The following is a 17906-nucleotide window of genomic DNA, read 5'->3' as shown; positions in this document are numbered from 1 at the left end:
TGGTGAATTGGGTCTACTCTCTAGTCACGGTGAATTGGGTCTACCCTCTGGCACGGTGAATGGGTCTACTCTCTAGTCACGGTGAATGGGTCTACTCTCTAGTCAGGGTGAATTGGGTCTACTTTCTAGTCACGGTGAATTGGGTCTACTCTCTGGCATGGTGAATGGGTCTACTCTCTAGTCACGGTGAATTGGGTCTACTCTCTGGCATGGTGAATGGGTCTACTCTCTGGCACGGTGCACGGGCTTCTCACTGCAGTGACTTCTCTTGTTGTGCAGCACAGGTTCTGGAGTGTGCAGGTTTCACTAGTTGCGGCTCAATGGCTTACCAGGATTTTTCTGCACGTGGGATTTTCCTGGATCAGGGATCAAACTGATGTCCCCTGTATTGCAAGGCAGATTCTTTTAAGCAGTGGACCACCAGGGAAGCCCAGAACTGCAATTTTTAAAAATACTTATTTTTATTTCTTTGACTGCACCTGGTCTCAGTTGTGGCACGGAGGATCTTCGATCTTTGTAGCAGTATGCAGGATCTTTAGTTGGGGCATGAGAACTCTTAGTTGTGCCCTGTGGGATCTAGTTCCCCAACCAGGGATGGAACCTGGGCCCCCTGCACTGGGAGAGCAAGATCTTAGCCCACTGAACCAACAGGAAAGTCCCCATGATCTTTTTTTAGATGCAGCCACGGGCCAGCCTCAGGAGGCAGACATATTTCCCTTTGTTGGATGCTGGCTGCTGCAGGAAGGTGGCCATGCGGCCCCGTTCTCCGCAGGGGAGGCCCTCTGTTCCCATTCCTTCCTGCCTCCGGGTGTAGTTATAGCACCTGCAACTGAGGCCACCGCCTTGAAGGATAAAAGCCAATGTACTGAGGATGGTGAAGGGGAAGGAGAGACAGCCAGGCTCCTTGAGGACATAACTAAATTACTGCACCCACCCTGGGGCTGGTGAGGGCAGGGGACAGGCACTCACTGGCAGCAAGAAGCAGAGCGGTCCCAGAAGCTGGATCGGAGGGGCTGTTCTCCACCAGATGTCATTTCCATGGTGCCGCAGACCCTGGCCATCCTCTGCAGGAGTAGGCGTGGGCAGGTGCCTGCCCACGGCCGCCCAGCAGCCTATTCACCCCTGCTCCATGCTCGCATACCCTGGCTGCCCTCAGTGCCTGTCCCTGCCAGTTTTCCATGCTGGGTCAGCAGACTTGAACTTTTCCCTAACCCAGCATAGCCATCCCTAGAGGGATCCTCAGGAGTCCCACCGCCCCGTGGTCTCCCCAGTCATCAGCATCTCCCCGCTCCAGTCACCTGAGCCATCTCTGACTGCCCCGTGGTCAGCCCAGCCCAAGCTCCCCGACGCCTCCAGGGCAGAAATAAGCCCAAAACAAGTTTCAAAGAGGTAGAACCCAGAATAGTGGTTTACAAATTTCTGGCCATGACTTATTGACAAGTCATAATTAGCACTTTGTTTTTAAATGGAATACAATAAAAAATTGATTTTTCCAGAGTACACAACATATTGTTGTTCAGTCACCAAGTCATGTCTGACTTGGCATATAGCAAGGGTAAATAGCTGCAAGAAATTCTGTGTACTGATTGCTATGGAAAATGTATTTCATACTCAGATTGTGATTACAACATTTGGAAGGATATTGTGCCTTGAAGTCCACAGCACATGCCTGGAAAGAATTAATATCAGGCCCCTCTAAACCTTTTGCTCAGGCCATTCTCAGGGAAAGTTCCTTTTGTTTAACCAGACACTCAAATCAGAGACCCTGGCCTCATTCTGGATTCCTCTCTCTCTTGTCTCTCCACCCAGCCCAACAGAAAATCCTGTTTCTTCCCTTCAAAATACATGTAGAGTGGAGTAGAAACTAGTATTATTTTGTAAAGCAATTATATTCCAATAAAAATTTTAATAATAGTAATAAATACATACATTTAATTATTTATTACCGTTTAAATTGATGTTTTCAAACTGTGGTGCTAGAGAAGACTCTTGAGAGTTCTTTGGACAGCAAGGAGATCAAACCAGTCAATTCTAAAGGAAATCAACCCTGAATATTCACTGGAAGAACTAATGCTGAGCTGAAGCTCCAATACTTTGGCCACCTGATGTGATGAGCCGACTCATTAGAAAAGATCCTGATCCTGGAAAAGATTGAGGGTAGGAGGAGAAGGGGATGGCAGAGGATGAGACGGTTGGATAGCATCACCAACTCAGTGGACATGAGTCTGAGCAAACTCTGGGGGATAGTGAAGAACAGAGAAGCCTGACATGCTACAGTACATGGGGTCACAAAGGGTCAGACACGACTTAGTGACTGAACAACAACCATTTAAACACACTTGAGATGATTAACTTTAAAAAATATATATGCAGAATCAGCCCCACCTCTGCCACCACCTGGCTCTAGTCCTGGGCAGGATTGCCTTTACCTCGGTTATGATTCATCTAGTTTGGAGACAGCAGGATCCAGGAAGGCACTCTGCACATAGTAGGTGCTGCATGCTGGAGGTGATCGTGTCTGGGCTGACTGAACCACCTCCTCACCCCTAATCAGTGAGGGTGGAAGGAGCAGGGCTGGGCTGTGAGGTTGCTTGGCCAGCATCCTTCCACTGTCCCCCTCCACCATAACCCCCACAAGAGCCTGTTCTCTGATCTTCCTCCCTGTTGGCCCTTTGCATCCTCCTCCAATTTGAGCCCAGAGAATTCCTGGGCAGTCGGGTGGTTAGGACTCAGCACTTTCACTGGCCATCGCCCAGACTCAGTCCCTGGTCCCAGAGTTAAGATTCTGCAAGCCACGTGGCATGGCCAGGAAAAAAAAAAAAAGAAAAAAGAACACACAGAAAAAAGAATCTGAGCCCAGGTGCTCCCTCCACACCCAGGCTGGATAATTCCAGGTTGGTTGCACCCTCCCCACATTCCCATCCTATAGACATGAGAGTTGATCGAACCCAGGGATAGTCTCCAAATTCCTGATCCCCGATCCCTGGGGAACCTTAAGACATCCTTGTTCATGTCTGCATCACAATCCTGACTTCAGCCTGGCCAGGAGCGGAGCCAGGCAAACGGATGCTGAGTGATACCATTAACACACTGGACATCATTAACTCCCTCCAGGGGCTGTGGCCAGGCCTGACAGCAAGACTCAGGAAAGAATGCGGAATAGACAGCTGGGCAGTAGACGGACCAGCTGATGCCAATCCAAGCCGTAAGCAACCCTGGGTAGCCTTGCAGACTTCCTCTGATTTCACTGGCTGTGAACCGGTACTCATGAGAGGGAACGGTACACCCTGACCTGGGACACAAGCCAGGGGACCAGAACTTAGGAGCCTGTGAAGCTGCTTTGTTTTGGTAACTATTTAAAAAGGACCCTGTGGATTTTTTCATAACCAATAAGTCAGAGCTCTTGTTCTTGTTCCAGCCCCAAATTTCTGGCTACGAATCAATCTCACCACACTAATAAAATTTTCCTTAAGAATGTTTTTTAATGCCCAGTTGTAAGAAGGCTTACAATTACATAGAGAAAGCCAACGGAACCCACAGAATTAAGACTGCCATGTTATGTTTAAGAATCATCTGGGATAGTCAGTATTTAATATATTTGAAATGTTTAAGAGAACTTGGCATAAAAAATGGGACAAACGTGTCCTGTAAATGTCAGTCTTCCAACGTAACATGTATAATTGAGCAATTCATTATTTTAGACTTGGAATTTTTCACTGAAACGTGAAAGGGCATTTTTCAAAGTGAGTAAATGGTGCTAGAATATTTAAAAGATCTTGATATGCTTGTAATTTATTATACGAGTTAAGAACCTGGGGAGGTTGTGCTTTTTAGAAGCTTCTGTTGAGTGGTCAAAGAAAATTGAGATGTGAAAGCAGAGCACTTAAGGAAATTTAATTAACTGAAATTCTAAATAGGATGTGAAGCTGTTGTAACTGGACTTGATTGAACATTAATCAAAGACCTCCCTGAAAGTGCCCGTTAAAATGGTTGGATTTAAATAAGAACCTACTGTAGGGCACAGGGACCTCTATTCAATACTCTGTAAATACCCATGTGGGAAAAGAATCCTAAACAAAGAGTGGGTATATGTACATGTATAACTGATCCACTTTGCTGTATACCTGAAACTAACACAGCATTGTAAATCAACTATACTCCAAAAAAATGTTTAAATAAATAAAAAATAAAGTTTACTGCATTTATAAATAGAATAATATTTGGAAGTAAAAGTTTGACGCTAAAGAGGACTATATTTTTAATTGGTAGTGTTAATGTATTGAAGATTAACTTAAAACACGAAGTAATTCATCTTTTCCATCCACAAACGTCTTCCCAGTGACACCAGAACACTGCTGGACCCTCTGTCCTCTGCTGGTAAGAAGCCACCCCACCTCACTGGTGGTGGTTGTTGTTTTCGTTGCTCGGTCGTGTCTGACTCTGTGACCCCATAGACCGTAGCCCACCAGGCTCTTCTGTCCGTGGGATTTCCCAGGCAAGAATACTGGGAGTGGGTTGCCATTTCCTTCTACACGGCCCCTCACTGGTGTAAGTTACTAATTTTCACTTAGAGAAATGGTGCAAGACACAGCTACTTTGTCCCCCAATCCACCTCCCTTTGGTCCACAGGAAGCCCCTGAGATGACCTCCAGTGACCCCCAACTCCACGTGTTTATCCTGTGCACAGTCCCCTCCTCTGTGCACCGGATTTAAGTGGCTCACTTCGAACAAACAGAAAATGGCCAAAGTAGTGAGATGTCACTTCTGAGATCAGGCTACAAAAGGGCTGTGACTTCTCTCTTGCTTGCCCTCTCTGCCTCTCTCACTTGCTTTCTTTTTTTTTTTTTTAATTAATTAATTTTTATTTTTGGCTTCACTGGGTCTTCACTGCTGCACATGCAGGCTTTCTCTGCTTGCAGAGAGCAGAAGCTACTCTCTAGTTGCGTGTGCAAGCTCCTCATGGCAGTTTCTCTTGTTGCAGAGCATGGATTCTAGGTTTCCAGGCCTCAATAGTTGTGTGAGCTCAGTAATTGCGGCCCACGGGCTTAGTTGTTCCATGACATGAGTGATCCTTCCAGACTAGGGATCAAACCCGTGTCTCCTGCATTGGCAGGGAGATTTTTAGTCACCAGACCACCAGTGAAGTCTCTCTCACTTGCTGTCTTGCTCAGAGGGAAGCCACACTCTGAACCACCCTGCAGAGAGGCCCGGATGGCAAGGAATTGATGTCACTGACCAATAACCAGTGAGGACCTGGGACCTGCCAACAAGCATGCCGGAAATCTTGGAAAAGTGTCTGCCCCCTGTTGCTTTGAAATGACTGGAGCCTTGGCCAACACCTTACTTGTAGTTTTGGATGAGACTCTGACCCAGAGGGACTGATTCCTGACCTTAGAAAACAAGATAAAAAGTGTTCATTGTTTTAAATCACTAAGTGTTTAGGGGTCTTCACAGATGGCACTAGTGGTAAAGAACCCGTCTGCCAGTGCAGGAGACAAAAGAGACTCAGCTTCAATTCCTGGGTTGGGAAGATCCCCTGGAGAAGGGCATGGCAACCCACTCCAGTATTCTTGCCTGGAGAATCCCATGGACAGAGGAGACTGGTGGGCTACTGTCCACAGGGTTGCAAGAGTCAGACATGATTGAAGTGACAGCATGCATGCATAAGTGCTGTAGGGGAGTGATTTGTTATACAGCAATAGCTAACTAATACAATCGTAATAGTATCTTATTGGGCATAAGATCCTGCAGATAGAAAACCTACATTTCCCATCCTCCCATGCAGCCAGGCATGGTCTTGTGCGGTATGGTAGTCGTGATGAGCCCTCTGACCACAAAGATAAGACCAGCACCTAGGAGGAACAAAGATCCCTGAATAACTTCATGGGGCAGAGTTGTTTTATCAACCTGGAGAGAAAGAGGAAGAGAAAAATAAACCTCGAACTTGGATCTCTGTTTGACAGATAAATCTCAGCTTTTCCCAAACCCCCACCTCATCTTTTAATCAACATTCTCTCTCTTACTAGCCTCATTTTCATCAATGATGATGAAGACCTTATAGTTTGGCAAGCTTTGTATGAGTTTTCAGTGTTTTCCCCAAAACATTACAATTGTTAATAAATACATGTTTTTTTCACATAAGTCATAAGGCAACCCCCTACCAGCACATGTGCCATCAATCATGTAAGTGCTGCTCTTTCGTTTCTTTGCCCCAGGGAAGTATTGCTTGTGAAGGCTATATTCATATATTTCTTTTCAAAATCTTCTCCTGTACCAGCAATCCTCTGGCAACCCATGGTCTCCTGGTGGCTCAGCTGGCCAGCTTGACAAAAACTACGGGCTGTCTTTCTTCCTAAGCATGGATCTTCAAAGGTGATCCCGATTACAGACACTGGATACTCGGCAAACACTGCCTTAGAGAAAATCACATGCAGTGATTCCCAGCAAGTCTGACTTGTGTAGGCGTACCTGAGCCTGAGGCTTTCAGAGATTCCCCATCGTGCACCTGGCACCGACAGGTAACCCCGCAGCCCTTAGATCTCTGATTCAGCAGGGCTTCTCCTGCTGAGTGGGCCAGCTTCATAAAATAATGGCAGGAGGAGTTTGTGAAGGGGCCAACACATGAAGAACAAGGTACAAAATTCAGTGTGCGAAGCCCTAGGAAACCTCTGTCCAGGGAAGGGGGCATCTGGGGTAGCCGTGCCTCTCATGCGCTCAGGTGGACCAGCCCAGCTAGTGGGCTCTGGGGTCAGAGCTCTTCTCATCCCTTCCCTGTGTTGTCTTTGCCTGAATCTTCAGGACAGCAGTGGTACCTGCCTCCGAGGGCTGCTGGAAGGATTAGATGACATAACATACCTAAAGCACTTAGCCCGGCACCTGACACGTAAGAGCCATTACTACAGAACATTCTTGAGTAGTATCTATTAGGATGATGACTTGTTGTTTAGTCCCTAAGTCGCATCTGACTTTTTGCGACTCCATGGACTGTAGCCCACCAGGCATCTCTGTCCAGGGGATTTTCCTAGGCAAAAATACTGGAGAGGGTTGCTATTTCCTTCTCTAGGAGATCTCCCCAACCTAGGGATCGAACTCATGTCTCCTTCATCGGCAGGTGGAGTCCTCACTGCTAAGCCATCAGGGAAGTCCAGATGATGACGACTCTTGAAATAAAAAGAACCATGGTTGGTACTCTGCACTTCACTGCAGGGCGCATGGGTTTGATCCCTGGTCAGGGAACTAAGATCCCACATGCACTGAGGCACAGTCAAAAAAGAAGAAAATAGAACCATGGGTGAAGCCGAGCCACAGTATTTTGCATCAAGAGCCTGAATCTGAAGCTGGACCCTGCAGAGAAGATGCGCAAGGATGTGATCTCCTCCGCACGGAACTTCCTCATCCACGTGGCCCTGCCGAGAGTCACTCCTTTTATCTTAGAAAAATCGGACAGCCTAAGAAGAGCAGGCATCACCTGTCAATGCATAATGTGAAAACCCTGGTCACAGTTTCTATTCCTGTCTGCAAATGAATAGGCCCAGAAAGATGTCAGAGACTTTTTGAATGGACACAGAAATTCTACTTATTAAGAACAAGTTTGGCTCAGGTAACTGACCTTTATAGCTGAAAGAAAAGACTATTTGGAAAGTATGAAAAGATTTTTTGTGATCTGAGTACACTGTCATGCATATGATATTCAGCAGCTGAATGGTGGTAAAATTGTAGATGATGTTCAAGTCATTTTTGTAGCAAGTATTAATTGTAAGAGAATTATGCCTGTGAAAAAAAATTATTTAATAAAGTTAAATAAGTAAAAGAACCGTGGTTTGTGGTCAGCTGAATTTGGCCCCCAAATGACCTAGGTCCTCACCCCTGGAACATGTAAATACTCTCTCATATTGCAAAAGAGACTTTACATGGTTTAAAATTTTTTTTATTTATTTGGCTGCACTGGGTCTTAGTTCTGGCAGGCAAACTCTTAGTTGTGGCATATGAGACCTAGTTCAAACTTGGGCTCCCGGCATTGGGAGCTTAGAGTCTTAGCCACTGAACCATCAAGGAAGTCCCTAGAGTCCTGAGATGGGGAGATTCTCCTAGATTATGCAAGTGGGACTGAGCAATTAAAACTCACAGCAGGTCTATTAGGACTCTTCTTTTTCTCCCATTGTCTTCACAAATGCCATGCTCTTTTCCTCCAGGTCTGGGTGAGGGGTTGGGGATGGGGGGGAATTGGGGGTGGGGTGGGAACACCTCTCACATGACGATTTTATGACCTACTTCAGGGAAGAAGGGCAAAGAAAGGAGGAGGTCAGAGTGATCTCCCTACTTCTGCCGTTTTCAAACTCCCTAAGCTTAAAATAATCTGAATGCCAACATGCCACATTTGAAGGCTGCATGTCCTGAACTGCATCATTTGCAACTTGCCTTTTCATTCAGAAGGTTTTCCTCGATTGAATGTGTTTTCATTGGAACTCTCTGCCCTCCAACTCTGCACACCATCACTGAACAGATGTGCTTCTAGTTTTTTAACTGGTGCCTTAACCACCATCAATCACTGAGATGAGACTGGCCAGCTCTGTTTTTGAAATTTCTTTTCTATCTAACTGTTTTGAATTTTCTGCAGGGCCAGGCTCTGGACCGAGTGCTTTGAAAGGATTATCCCAGGAGCTGCCCCCACAAATGCCCACAGGGCCAGGCAGGTCATGTGACAGGTAATGGGCCCAGGCATATCAGAATGCAGGTGGGGGACGGTGTAGCCTACAGAGCAGCCTCTCTTCCAGTCACTCCCTGCCTTGTGAGTGTGCAGGCTAGGGCACTTCCAAAAGAAGCTGGAAAATTAGATTTTTGTGTGATGTCACCCCTGGAGCTTTCAGTGTTTGCAGCCAATGCTTCATTTTTAAAACACAGCATATGACCAGTAACCGCAGGAAAGTGGGCAAAGGTTGATGAACAGAAAAATCATGGAAAAGAAACACGAGCAATTCTTAAACAGAAGAAGATCCACTTCCTCACCCCAAGAGAAATGCAAAGTAAGACTGGGCAAGTTACCATTTGTCATGTCTTAGGAAAAGATTGAAAACATTTGATAAGACACCGAACTAGAAAACATGTAGCAGCTTGTCATTTCAGGTCTTGATGGTTGATGAGGATAAAAGCTGGGGTTAGGGACTTGCCTGGCAGTCTAGTGGTTAAGATTCCTGCTTCTAATGCAGGGGGAATGGGTTTGATCCCTGGTTGGGGAACTGAGATCCCACATGCTTGCCATGCAGTGTGGCAGAAAAAAATAAAATCTGAGGTTGTATAACACCGTATGACTACTCGTATGGCCATAATAATGGTAAAAACAGAGAGTAAGTGCTGGCGAGGACGTGATGAAACTGGAACCCTCGTATGCTGCTAGTGGGAATGTAAAATGGTGCAGATGCCGTGGGAAACTGTCCAGTTGGTTATCAAAAAGTGAAACAGAATTACCATAATCACATGAGCAATTCCTCTCCTAGGTATATACCCATAAAGAATTGGAAACAGGAACTCAAGCAGAGACCCGTAAGTGAACGTTCATAGCAGCTTTATCTACAGTAGCCCAAGGGCAGGCATACACCAAACATCTCTGATGAAGGGATAAACAAAATACAGTACATCCACGCAGAGGAATACTCTTCAGCCATCAAAAGGAATGAGGCTCAGATGTGTGCTACCATGTGGATGAACCTTGGAAGCATTATGCAAAGTGAAGTAAGCCAGACACGAAAGAAAAAACACCATATGATTCCACTAACATGAAATATCTAGAACTGGCAATTCATAGAGAAAGTAAATTAGATGTTAGCAGGGGCTGAAGGGAGGAAGGAATAGGAATTATTGCTTAATGGATACAGAGTTTCTGTTTGAAATGATGAAATATTTGGGAAATAGATAAAGGTGATGTTTGCAAGATATTAAGAAGGCAACCAGTGCTGCAGCAGAATACACTTAAAAAGGACTAAATTGGCAAATTTTCTGTTATATATTTTTTACCTCAGTTAAAAAAAATAGCTGGAGTTTTATTAAACCATACTGACTTTGGATTTAACCAGATAGAAACAAATCCTGCTCAGGGACTTCCCTGGTGGTCCAGTGGCTGAGACTCCGCATTCCCAGAGCAGCGAGCCCGGGTTTGATCCCTGATCAGGAAACTAGATCCTACATGCAGCAACTAAGAGTTTGCATGCCGAAACTAAAGATCCCCCATGCTGCAAGAAGATCAAAGATCCCGCATGCCACCACCAACACCCAACGCAGTCAAATAAATATTTTAAAAAGAAACAGGTCCTGCTCAGAACAAAAAGTGCCAGCCTATATGCTATGAGAAGATGCTCAGAACATATGTGATGGGAGGGGGCAGGGGTCATGCCCAATGGGGTCGTAAATAAAGCCTTTCTACGTGTTCAGAGCTGATCCCGTAGACAGTTCCTGGGGAACGACCACATTGGTGAGCTGCCGTGATGGGTGCTCCCTCATCTCATCACTGATCCTGAACCATTGGCTCACTCCAAACTGGCTCTACCTCCACCCAAAAGCTTGGCAACTCTGAGCCAGTAAACCTGACTCTTCCCATCGGGCAAATAAAATCATACTTCCAACAGGAAAGAAGAATACACATTGGAACAGCCATCGTAAAGAAACAACAAATTCACACCCGCGGTGTCAGCACATTGGTGACATGACTCAATACAGTCATCAGTCTCATAATCATTATAATATCACACGATCGCCTTGTCTATCCATTAAGGTACTTACAACATTTACAAGGATCTGATATTAGATTTGTGAAGGGTTTAAGTGATAGCATTTGGAAGGACTGTTTAATGGGTTAGGGAAACCTGATATAGAAGAATAACTGCTTAGTGATTTTATCAAAGAACAAAGATTAGTTAGTATTCCTATTCACACACAAGCCCCATGGCTGTTGGCAAATCCAGTGGCGTGGGAAAATGGTTGCTTGCATACATTGCTGAGCAGTGGGTAATTCTGCAGTAAGTAAGAAAATTTTATGCATATACCATTTTATAAAGTATTGTGTTTTTTATTGAGATAGAATTCACATAACAAAACAATTTATCGTATTAAATTGTGTGACTCTGTGGTTTCTAGTATGTATGAACAATTGAACAATACTGTTGAACCATCACCCATTATCTGATTCGAGAACCTTAACATCTCTCCTTTCTCTGCAGTTCCCTCGGATATGTGTGTGTGTGTGTTTGTGTGTGTGCATTGCTTCAGTCATGTCCGACTCTTTGCAACCCCATGGACTGTAGCCCACCAGGCATTCTTTGCAATCCCATGGACTGTAGCCCACCAGGCTCCTCTTTCCACAGGACTCTCTAGGCAAGAATACTGGAGAGGGTTGCCACTTCCTACTCCAGGGGATCTTCCCAACCCAGGGATCAAACCCACGTCTCTTACGTCTCCTGCATTGGCAGGCAGATTCTTTACCACTAGTGCCACCTGGGAAGCCCCCCTTGGCAACCACTAGTCTACTTTGCGCCTCTGTGGATTTGCCTGTTTTGGTCATTCTTAAATAAATGGGATCAGTACAGCATGTGGCTTTCTGTCCTGGGTCCTTTAACTTATCATAATTATTTCAAGTTTCATCCTGGTGGTAACATGTATTCGTACTTCATTTCTTTTTCTGGCTCAATAATCCCGTTTCAAGAATTTCATTGCAGGACTTCCCTGGTGGTCCAGTGGTTAAGACTCAGCATTCCCAATGCAGGGGGCTCAGGTTCAATCCCTGGTCAGGGAACTAAGATCCTGCCTGCTGCACAGAGAGGCCAATAATAATAATAATGATAGAATTCCATTGCATCGAAATATCACATTATGTTAATCTATTCATTCATTAATGGACACCTGGGTTGTTTCTGTCTTTTGGCTGTTATGAATAATCTTGCTATGAACACTTGTGTACAGGTATTTGTGTGGACATATGTTTTCCTTTCTCTATGGTGTATACCTCAGAGTGGAACTGAGTATTATGTGAGAACTCTATGTTCAACTTTTTGAGGACCTTTTCCAGACTGGTGTAGTTCAAAGCAGCCACACCATTTTACATTTTCACCAGCAGCAATGTATGAGGGTTCCAATTTACCCACACACTCAGCAACACTTATCATTGTTCCTTTTAAAAATTACAACCAAGGGACTTCCCTGGCAGTCCAGAGGTTAAGACTTCGAGCTTCCACTACAGGGGGTGCCACAGGTTCCATCCCAGGTAGTGGAACTAAGATCCCACCACATGGCACAACCAAAAAAGAAAAATAAATTTTTAAAAATTTAAAGTAAAATCACAACCATGCACATATCTTGTGACTGAGTCACTTTTAGAAATATATACGCACATTGTATATGGCACTATTAGAAATACTCTTTTTTTTTTTTCTATCAGTAAAGGACAAGAGAAAAGTTTCAGGTATCTTCATACAAAAATAAATAAATAAGGATGGGAATTCTCCAGTGGTCCAGGAGTTAGGACTCTGACTTTCACTGCCAAGGGCGCAGGCCCCATCTTTGGCTGGAGAATTAAGCTCCCACAAGCCAAATGGCCAATTAAAAAAAAATTTAAAAAGGAAATTCTCTATGCAATGATATGGAAAGATAATAAAAAATATACTAAATGAGAGGCGGTGGGGAGAAGGGATACACTGGGAGTTTGGGACTAGCAGATGCAAACTATATATAGAACGGATAGATAACAAGGTCCTATTGTGATAGCACAGGGAACTATATTCAAAATCCTGTAATAAACCATATTGGAAAAGAATTCTTAAAAAATATATGATAAAAGCAAAGTGTCAAGCAGGGAGCATATGGTATGTGATTGTTCATTTGATGAGAGAGAGTGTGTGAGTGTATGTGTGTGTGTGTGTGTATGCAATTACTTGTCCATGTATAGAAAAGTCTCTGTAAGAACATATCTGAATCAAGTGGATAACTGGGATGGCTGAAGGCAATGGTAGACGAGAGATTAGCGCTGGAAACATTTTTATACTTTTAAATTCTTATACCATGTAAATACATTATCCTATTCAAAATATGGCACCCCACTCCAGTACTCTTGCCTGGAAAATCCCATGGATGGAGGAGCCTGGTAGGCTGCAGTCCATGGGGTGGCTAAGAGTCGGATACGACTGAGCGACTTCACTTTCCCTTTTCACTTTCATGCATTGGAGAAGGAAATGGCAACCCACTCCAGTGATCTTGCCTGGAGAATCCCAGGGACAGGGGAGCCTGGTGGGCTGCCGTCTATGGGGTTGCACAGAGTCAGACACGACTGACGTGACTTAGCAGCATTCAAAATAAATTACCCTATAGGATAATTATCCTATTCAATGAGAACACTTTAAAACACTGAAAACTAAACAAAACATATACAGGCCTGATAGAAAATGGAGGCAATCTAGAGGTAGGTTAGGAGGAGGGGAGGGAGGCTCAAGAGGAAGGGGATTTATGTATAATTATGGCTGATTTGCATTATCCTATGGCAGAAACCATCACAACATTGTAAAGCAATTTTCCTCCAATTAAAAAATAAATTTTTTTAAAAAGTAAAGAAAATGGAGGCAAGACGTCCCTGATGGCCCGGTGGTTAAGACTCCACACTTGCACTACAAGAGGCACAGGTTCGATCCCTGGTGGGGGACCTAAGACTCTGCTGCATGACACAGCCCAAAAAATAAAAAAGAAAGAAACTGGAATTTGAGCCTCACACCACAAGGAGACTGACAGCACAGTGAGACGACGGAGTGAGCTGCCTTGGGTCACTCAGCAATCACCGTTGTCACCAGGAAATAAAGTCTGACCCAAAGCCCACCCTCTTAGCACCTCAGAGGGTATGGTGCACTCCCACGTGCTCAAAGTAATAGAACAAAAAAGGAAATCAGCTGACAATGCACAGGGATGGGGAAGGAGACTGGCTTTGTTTCCTTTTGCTGCTGTAACAAATTGCCATAAACTCAATGGCTTAACACAGCAAAAGTTACAAGTACAAAATCAGTTAGGTCCATAGTCAAGGGGGCTCAGGGCTGTTTGTTTTACAAGATTCTGAGTGGGAGACTATGTCCTTGCCTTTGTCAGCTTCCAGTTGGCTTGTGGCCCCTTCCTTCACATTCAAAGCTCATCACTAGCATCTCTGCTTCTGTTATCACATTGCCCTCCCTCTGACAGAGTCTTCCTGTCTCCTTTCTATCAGGAATACTGAGATTGTATTCAGGCTGGTCTCAGCATCCCAAGATCCTTAACTCAATCACATCCACACAATATTTTTTGCTGTGTTAGGCAACATTCATTTTGCCAACAAAAGTCAGTTTGGTCAAAGCTATGGTTTTTCCAGTGGTCATGTATGGATGTTGAGAGTTGGACCATAAAGGAGGCTGAGCACCGAAAAATTGATGATTTTGAACTATGGTGCTGGAGAAGACTCTTGAGAGCCCCTTGGACAGCAAGGAGATCAAGCCAGTAAGTTCTAAAGGAAATCAACCCTGAATATTGATTGCAAGTGTTACCGAAAAGTATGCATGGGCCGATACTCTGGCCACCTGATGCCAAGAGCCGACTCATTGGAAAAGACCCTGATGCTGGGAAAGCTTGAAGGCAAAAGGAGAAGGGGGTGACAGAGGATGAGATGGTTAGATAGCATCACCAACTCAATGAGCATGAATTTGAGGATTCATGCTAGGAGATAGTGAAGGACCGGGAAGCCTGGCGTGTTGCAGTTCATGGGATCACAAAGAGTCGGACATGACTTAGCAACTGAACAACAGAAAGGCAACATTCACAGATTCCAAGAATTAGGGCACAGATATCTTGGTGGGGGACTTTCTTCAGCCTAGTGTAACTGTGTAACTCAGATTGCAACTTGACTCCATGATCTTTTAACCAAGATCACACATCTGGTCTCAGGACTTAATGAAGCTTGGGGTTTTGATGTCTCTTTGCAGAAAGATTCAGTGAGAGACAAGTGATGGTGTGGATAGTTTTTATGGGCTGGGTAACTTCATAGGCTAATGAGTGGGAGGATTATTCCAACTATTTGGGGGAGTTCAGCTTAGTCGCTCAATCATGTCCAACTCTTTGTGACCCCCTGGTGTAGCACAGCAGGCTTTCCCGTCCATCACCAACTCCCGGAGTGTGCTCAAACTCATGTCCATCAAGTCGGTGATGCCATCCAACCATCTCATCCTCTGTCATCCCCTTCTCCTCCTGCCTTCAGTCTTTCCCAGCATCAGGGTCTTTTCAGATGAGTCAGTTCTTCCCATCAGGTGGCCAAAGTATTAGAGTTTCAGCTTCAGCATCAATCCTTCCAATGAATATTCAGGACTGATTTCCTTTATGATTGACTTGACAGGTTTGATCTCCTTGCAGTCCAAGGGACTCTCAAGGGTCTTCTCCAGCACTACAGTTCAAAAGCATCAATTCTTTGGCGCTCAGCTTTCTTTATAGTCCAACTGTCACAGTGAACTAAAATGGACTGGAATGGGTGAATTTAATTCAGATGACCATTATATCTATTACTGTGGGCAAGAATCCCTTAGAAGAAAATCTCAAAAATGACAGGATGATCTCTGTTCATTTCCGAGGCAAACCATTCAATGTCACAGTAATCCAAGTCTATGCCCCAACCAGTAACGCTGAAGAAGCTGAAGTTGAATGGTTCTATGAAGACCTACAAGACCTTCTAGAACTAACACCCAAAAAAGATGTCCTTTTCACCATAGGGGACTGGAATGCAAAAGTAGGAAGTCAAGAAATTTGGGGGAAGGGGGTGGGATTAGGCCACTGCCCACTTTTTGGTCTTCCATGGTCAGCCTTGGAACTGTCAAGGCACTGGTGGGTGTGTTAGCATATGCAAATGTGTTGCCTATGCAAATGTGTTACAAATGAGCGTATATTGATGCTCAAGGTCTAGTGGAAATCAACCTGCCCACCATCGTGGACCTATTTGGTTCTAATCAGCTCATGTCGTATCCTCGGGCTCTGTCATTATTTTAAAGGTTGTGCCCTGTCCCCTTCCCTCAGGTTTCACTACCACAGACACCACCACTTGTGAGAAATTCCAAATTCCACACATTTCTGGTAAGACAAACGAGGTAGAGGCTTGGGGACATGAATCAGAGTAAAGAGGTCAGTGCATTCAAGACAGGACTGCAGGAAAGAGCGAGCCCAGCAGGACCCAGGCTGCAGTGTGTGAGCAGGAATGAGAAAATGCAGCCTAGGCAGGCTCTGATGATGGTTTCTTCAAGCTTCCTGCATCCTGTCCTCCCGCCTTCCCCAGGGCACAAGCCACCCCGCATTCATGGGCAGGAAAACAAGAACTGAAGGGCGGTTCCCTAAAGAGACCCAGCTCTCTGCCAGCCTGAGGCGGTCACTAGGCTAGGTGGTGGCTTTGGAAAAAGCCCGCCCTGTTCTGGCACTTGCGGGGGAGGGGAGGGCAGCTGGAAGTGGGACTCCTGGTCTCTTACCACCCACGCGGGAGGCCAGCCTGGCGGCAAGTCCCACACCCAGACACAAAGCCCGCATTCATGGCGTGGCCTGGCAGGCAAACAGTCAACATTTATAACAGAAAGCACAGCCCATCACCTACAGACAGCAGCCTTGTGCCTCCATTGAGAACGGCAAGAAACAAGCTACATCATCAGACAGGAAAAGAAAACCAGCCCCGAGCAAGACAGAACCCAAAGGAAATCACCAATTCAAGCCCCAACCAAGGTGCACAAACTGACTCTGGTTCTTGTCTCTTTAGTCTCTTTTTTAGTTTTTCATGTTGACTTTTTTGAAAAGTTCTGGACAGTTATTTTTTGGCAGGGACCAGTTATATTATGTTCAATACTGATTGCTTTCACGTTGTTAAACGTAGATTTAGGGCTTCCCTGGTGACTCAGTGGTAAAGAATCTGGCTGCCACTACAGGAGACACAGGTTCGATCACCAGTCCAGGAAGATCCCACAGGCCACAGAGCAACTAAGCCCGTGTGCCACAACTACTGAGCCTTGCTCTAGAGCCCACGAGCCATGACTAGTGAAGCCTGTGCACCCTAGAGCTCATTGCTCTGCAACAAGAGCAGCCACGGCAATGAGAAGCCCACGCACCACACTAGAGACCAGCCGCCACTCGCTGCAACTGGAGATAAGCCCGCGCATCGAGGAAGGCCCTGCATAGCCAAAAATAAATACATAAAATTATTTTAAAAAATAAATCGAGATTTAAATTTTTTTAACTAGCGTTCTGCTTAGGCAATGTTGTATACTTCTTATAGTGTCAAATCAAGAGACCCTTGAGGTCATGCTGTCCCACTACTGAGGATATCATTTGATCATTTGGTTAAGAGTCTGTCTGCCAATACCCACCATCCCTCACTTGGTAGGTATATTTTCCCCCTCTCTAATGAATAAGTCATCTGATGGGTAATAATTCTGGACTATTCTCCAACAGCCTTAATACCCTCTGATAATCCAATTATTTTTGGGGGGATACCCTGTGTTTTTTCTCCATTTTATCTGTAATAAGCCAGCATTATCTGTTGAAATAAATTGTTTAGTGCCTGTAAATCTACATAATCTGAAGTCTGCAAAGCAGCTGCTTAATAATAGTATCAATTAAAAAAAAAAACAAAAACCTAAAAAGCATTGCTACAGTCTCTTACCCGCAAACTTTCTTCATAAATTAGGCCCCAAAGTCTTCAAGCAATAAGATCTGACAGAACCGACATCACATATTTATAACTATTCCACTAAGAGTGTACTTCTTTCTATACGTGCTTTGAAGTAGAATTATCATGTGATCATGGACGGCTGCCCTGACCCTTCTGGGAATGCTGCAGAATGCTGTATATGCCTTACATACATTCGGAAAGTGAAAGTCACTCAGTCGTG

General features: G+C 44.8%; 1 protein-coding gene and 1 non-coding gene across 2 annotated transcripts; both read left to right on the top strand.

The window, feature by feature from the left end:
• The first annotated feature begins 6358 nt into the window (after window positions 1-6358).
• Window positions 6359-7735, top strand: LOC102397030 (mitochondrial import receptor subunit TOM5 homolog). The gene is made up of 2 exons (XM_045163215.1): window positions 6359-6372; window positions 7298-7735. Exons 1-2 carry the CDS (start codon window positions 6359-6361, stop codon window positions 7485-7487), a joined length of 204 nt encoding a protein of 67 aa, XP_045019150.1. The 3' UTR covers window positions 7488-7735.
• A 3974-nt stretch (window positions 7736-11709) lies between these two features.
• On the top strand, window positions 11710-11782 carry TRNAG-CCC. The gene has a single exon. It is a non-coding gene; the product is annotated as a tRNA-Gly (tRNA).
• The last annotated feature ends 6124 nt before the right edge of the window (window positions 11783-17906 follow it).

The sequence above is a fragment of the Bubalus bubalis genome, chromosome 18, assembly GCF_019923935.1.
Source record: "Bubalus bubalis isolate 160015118507 breed Murrah chromosome 18, NDDB_SH_1, whole genome shotgun sequence".
NCBI classification, from domain to species: Eukaryota; Metazoa; Chordata; class Mammalia; order Artiodactyla; family Bovidae; genus Bubalus; species Bubalus bubalis.
Note: the sequence above shows the minus strand (reverse complement) of the source record. Positions and strands in the feature narration are given on the sequence as shown.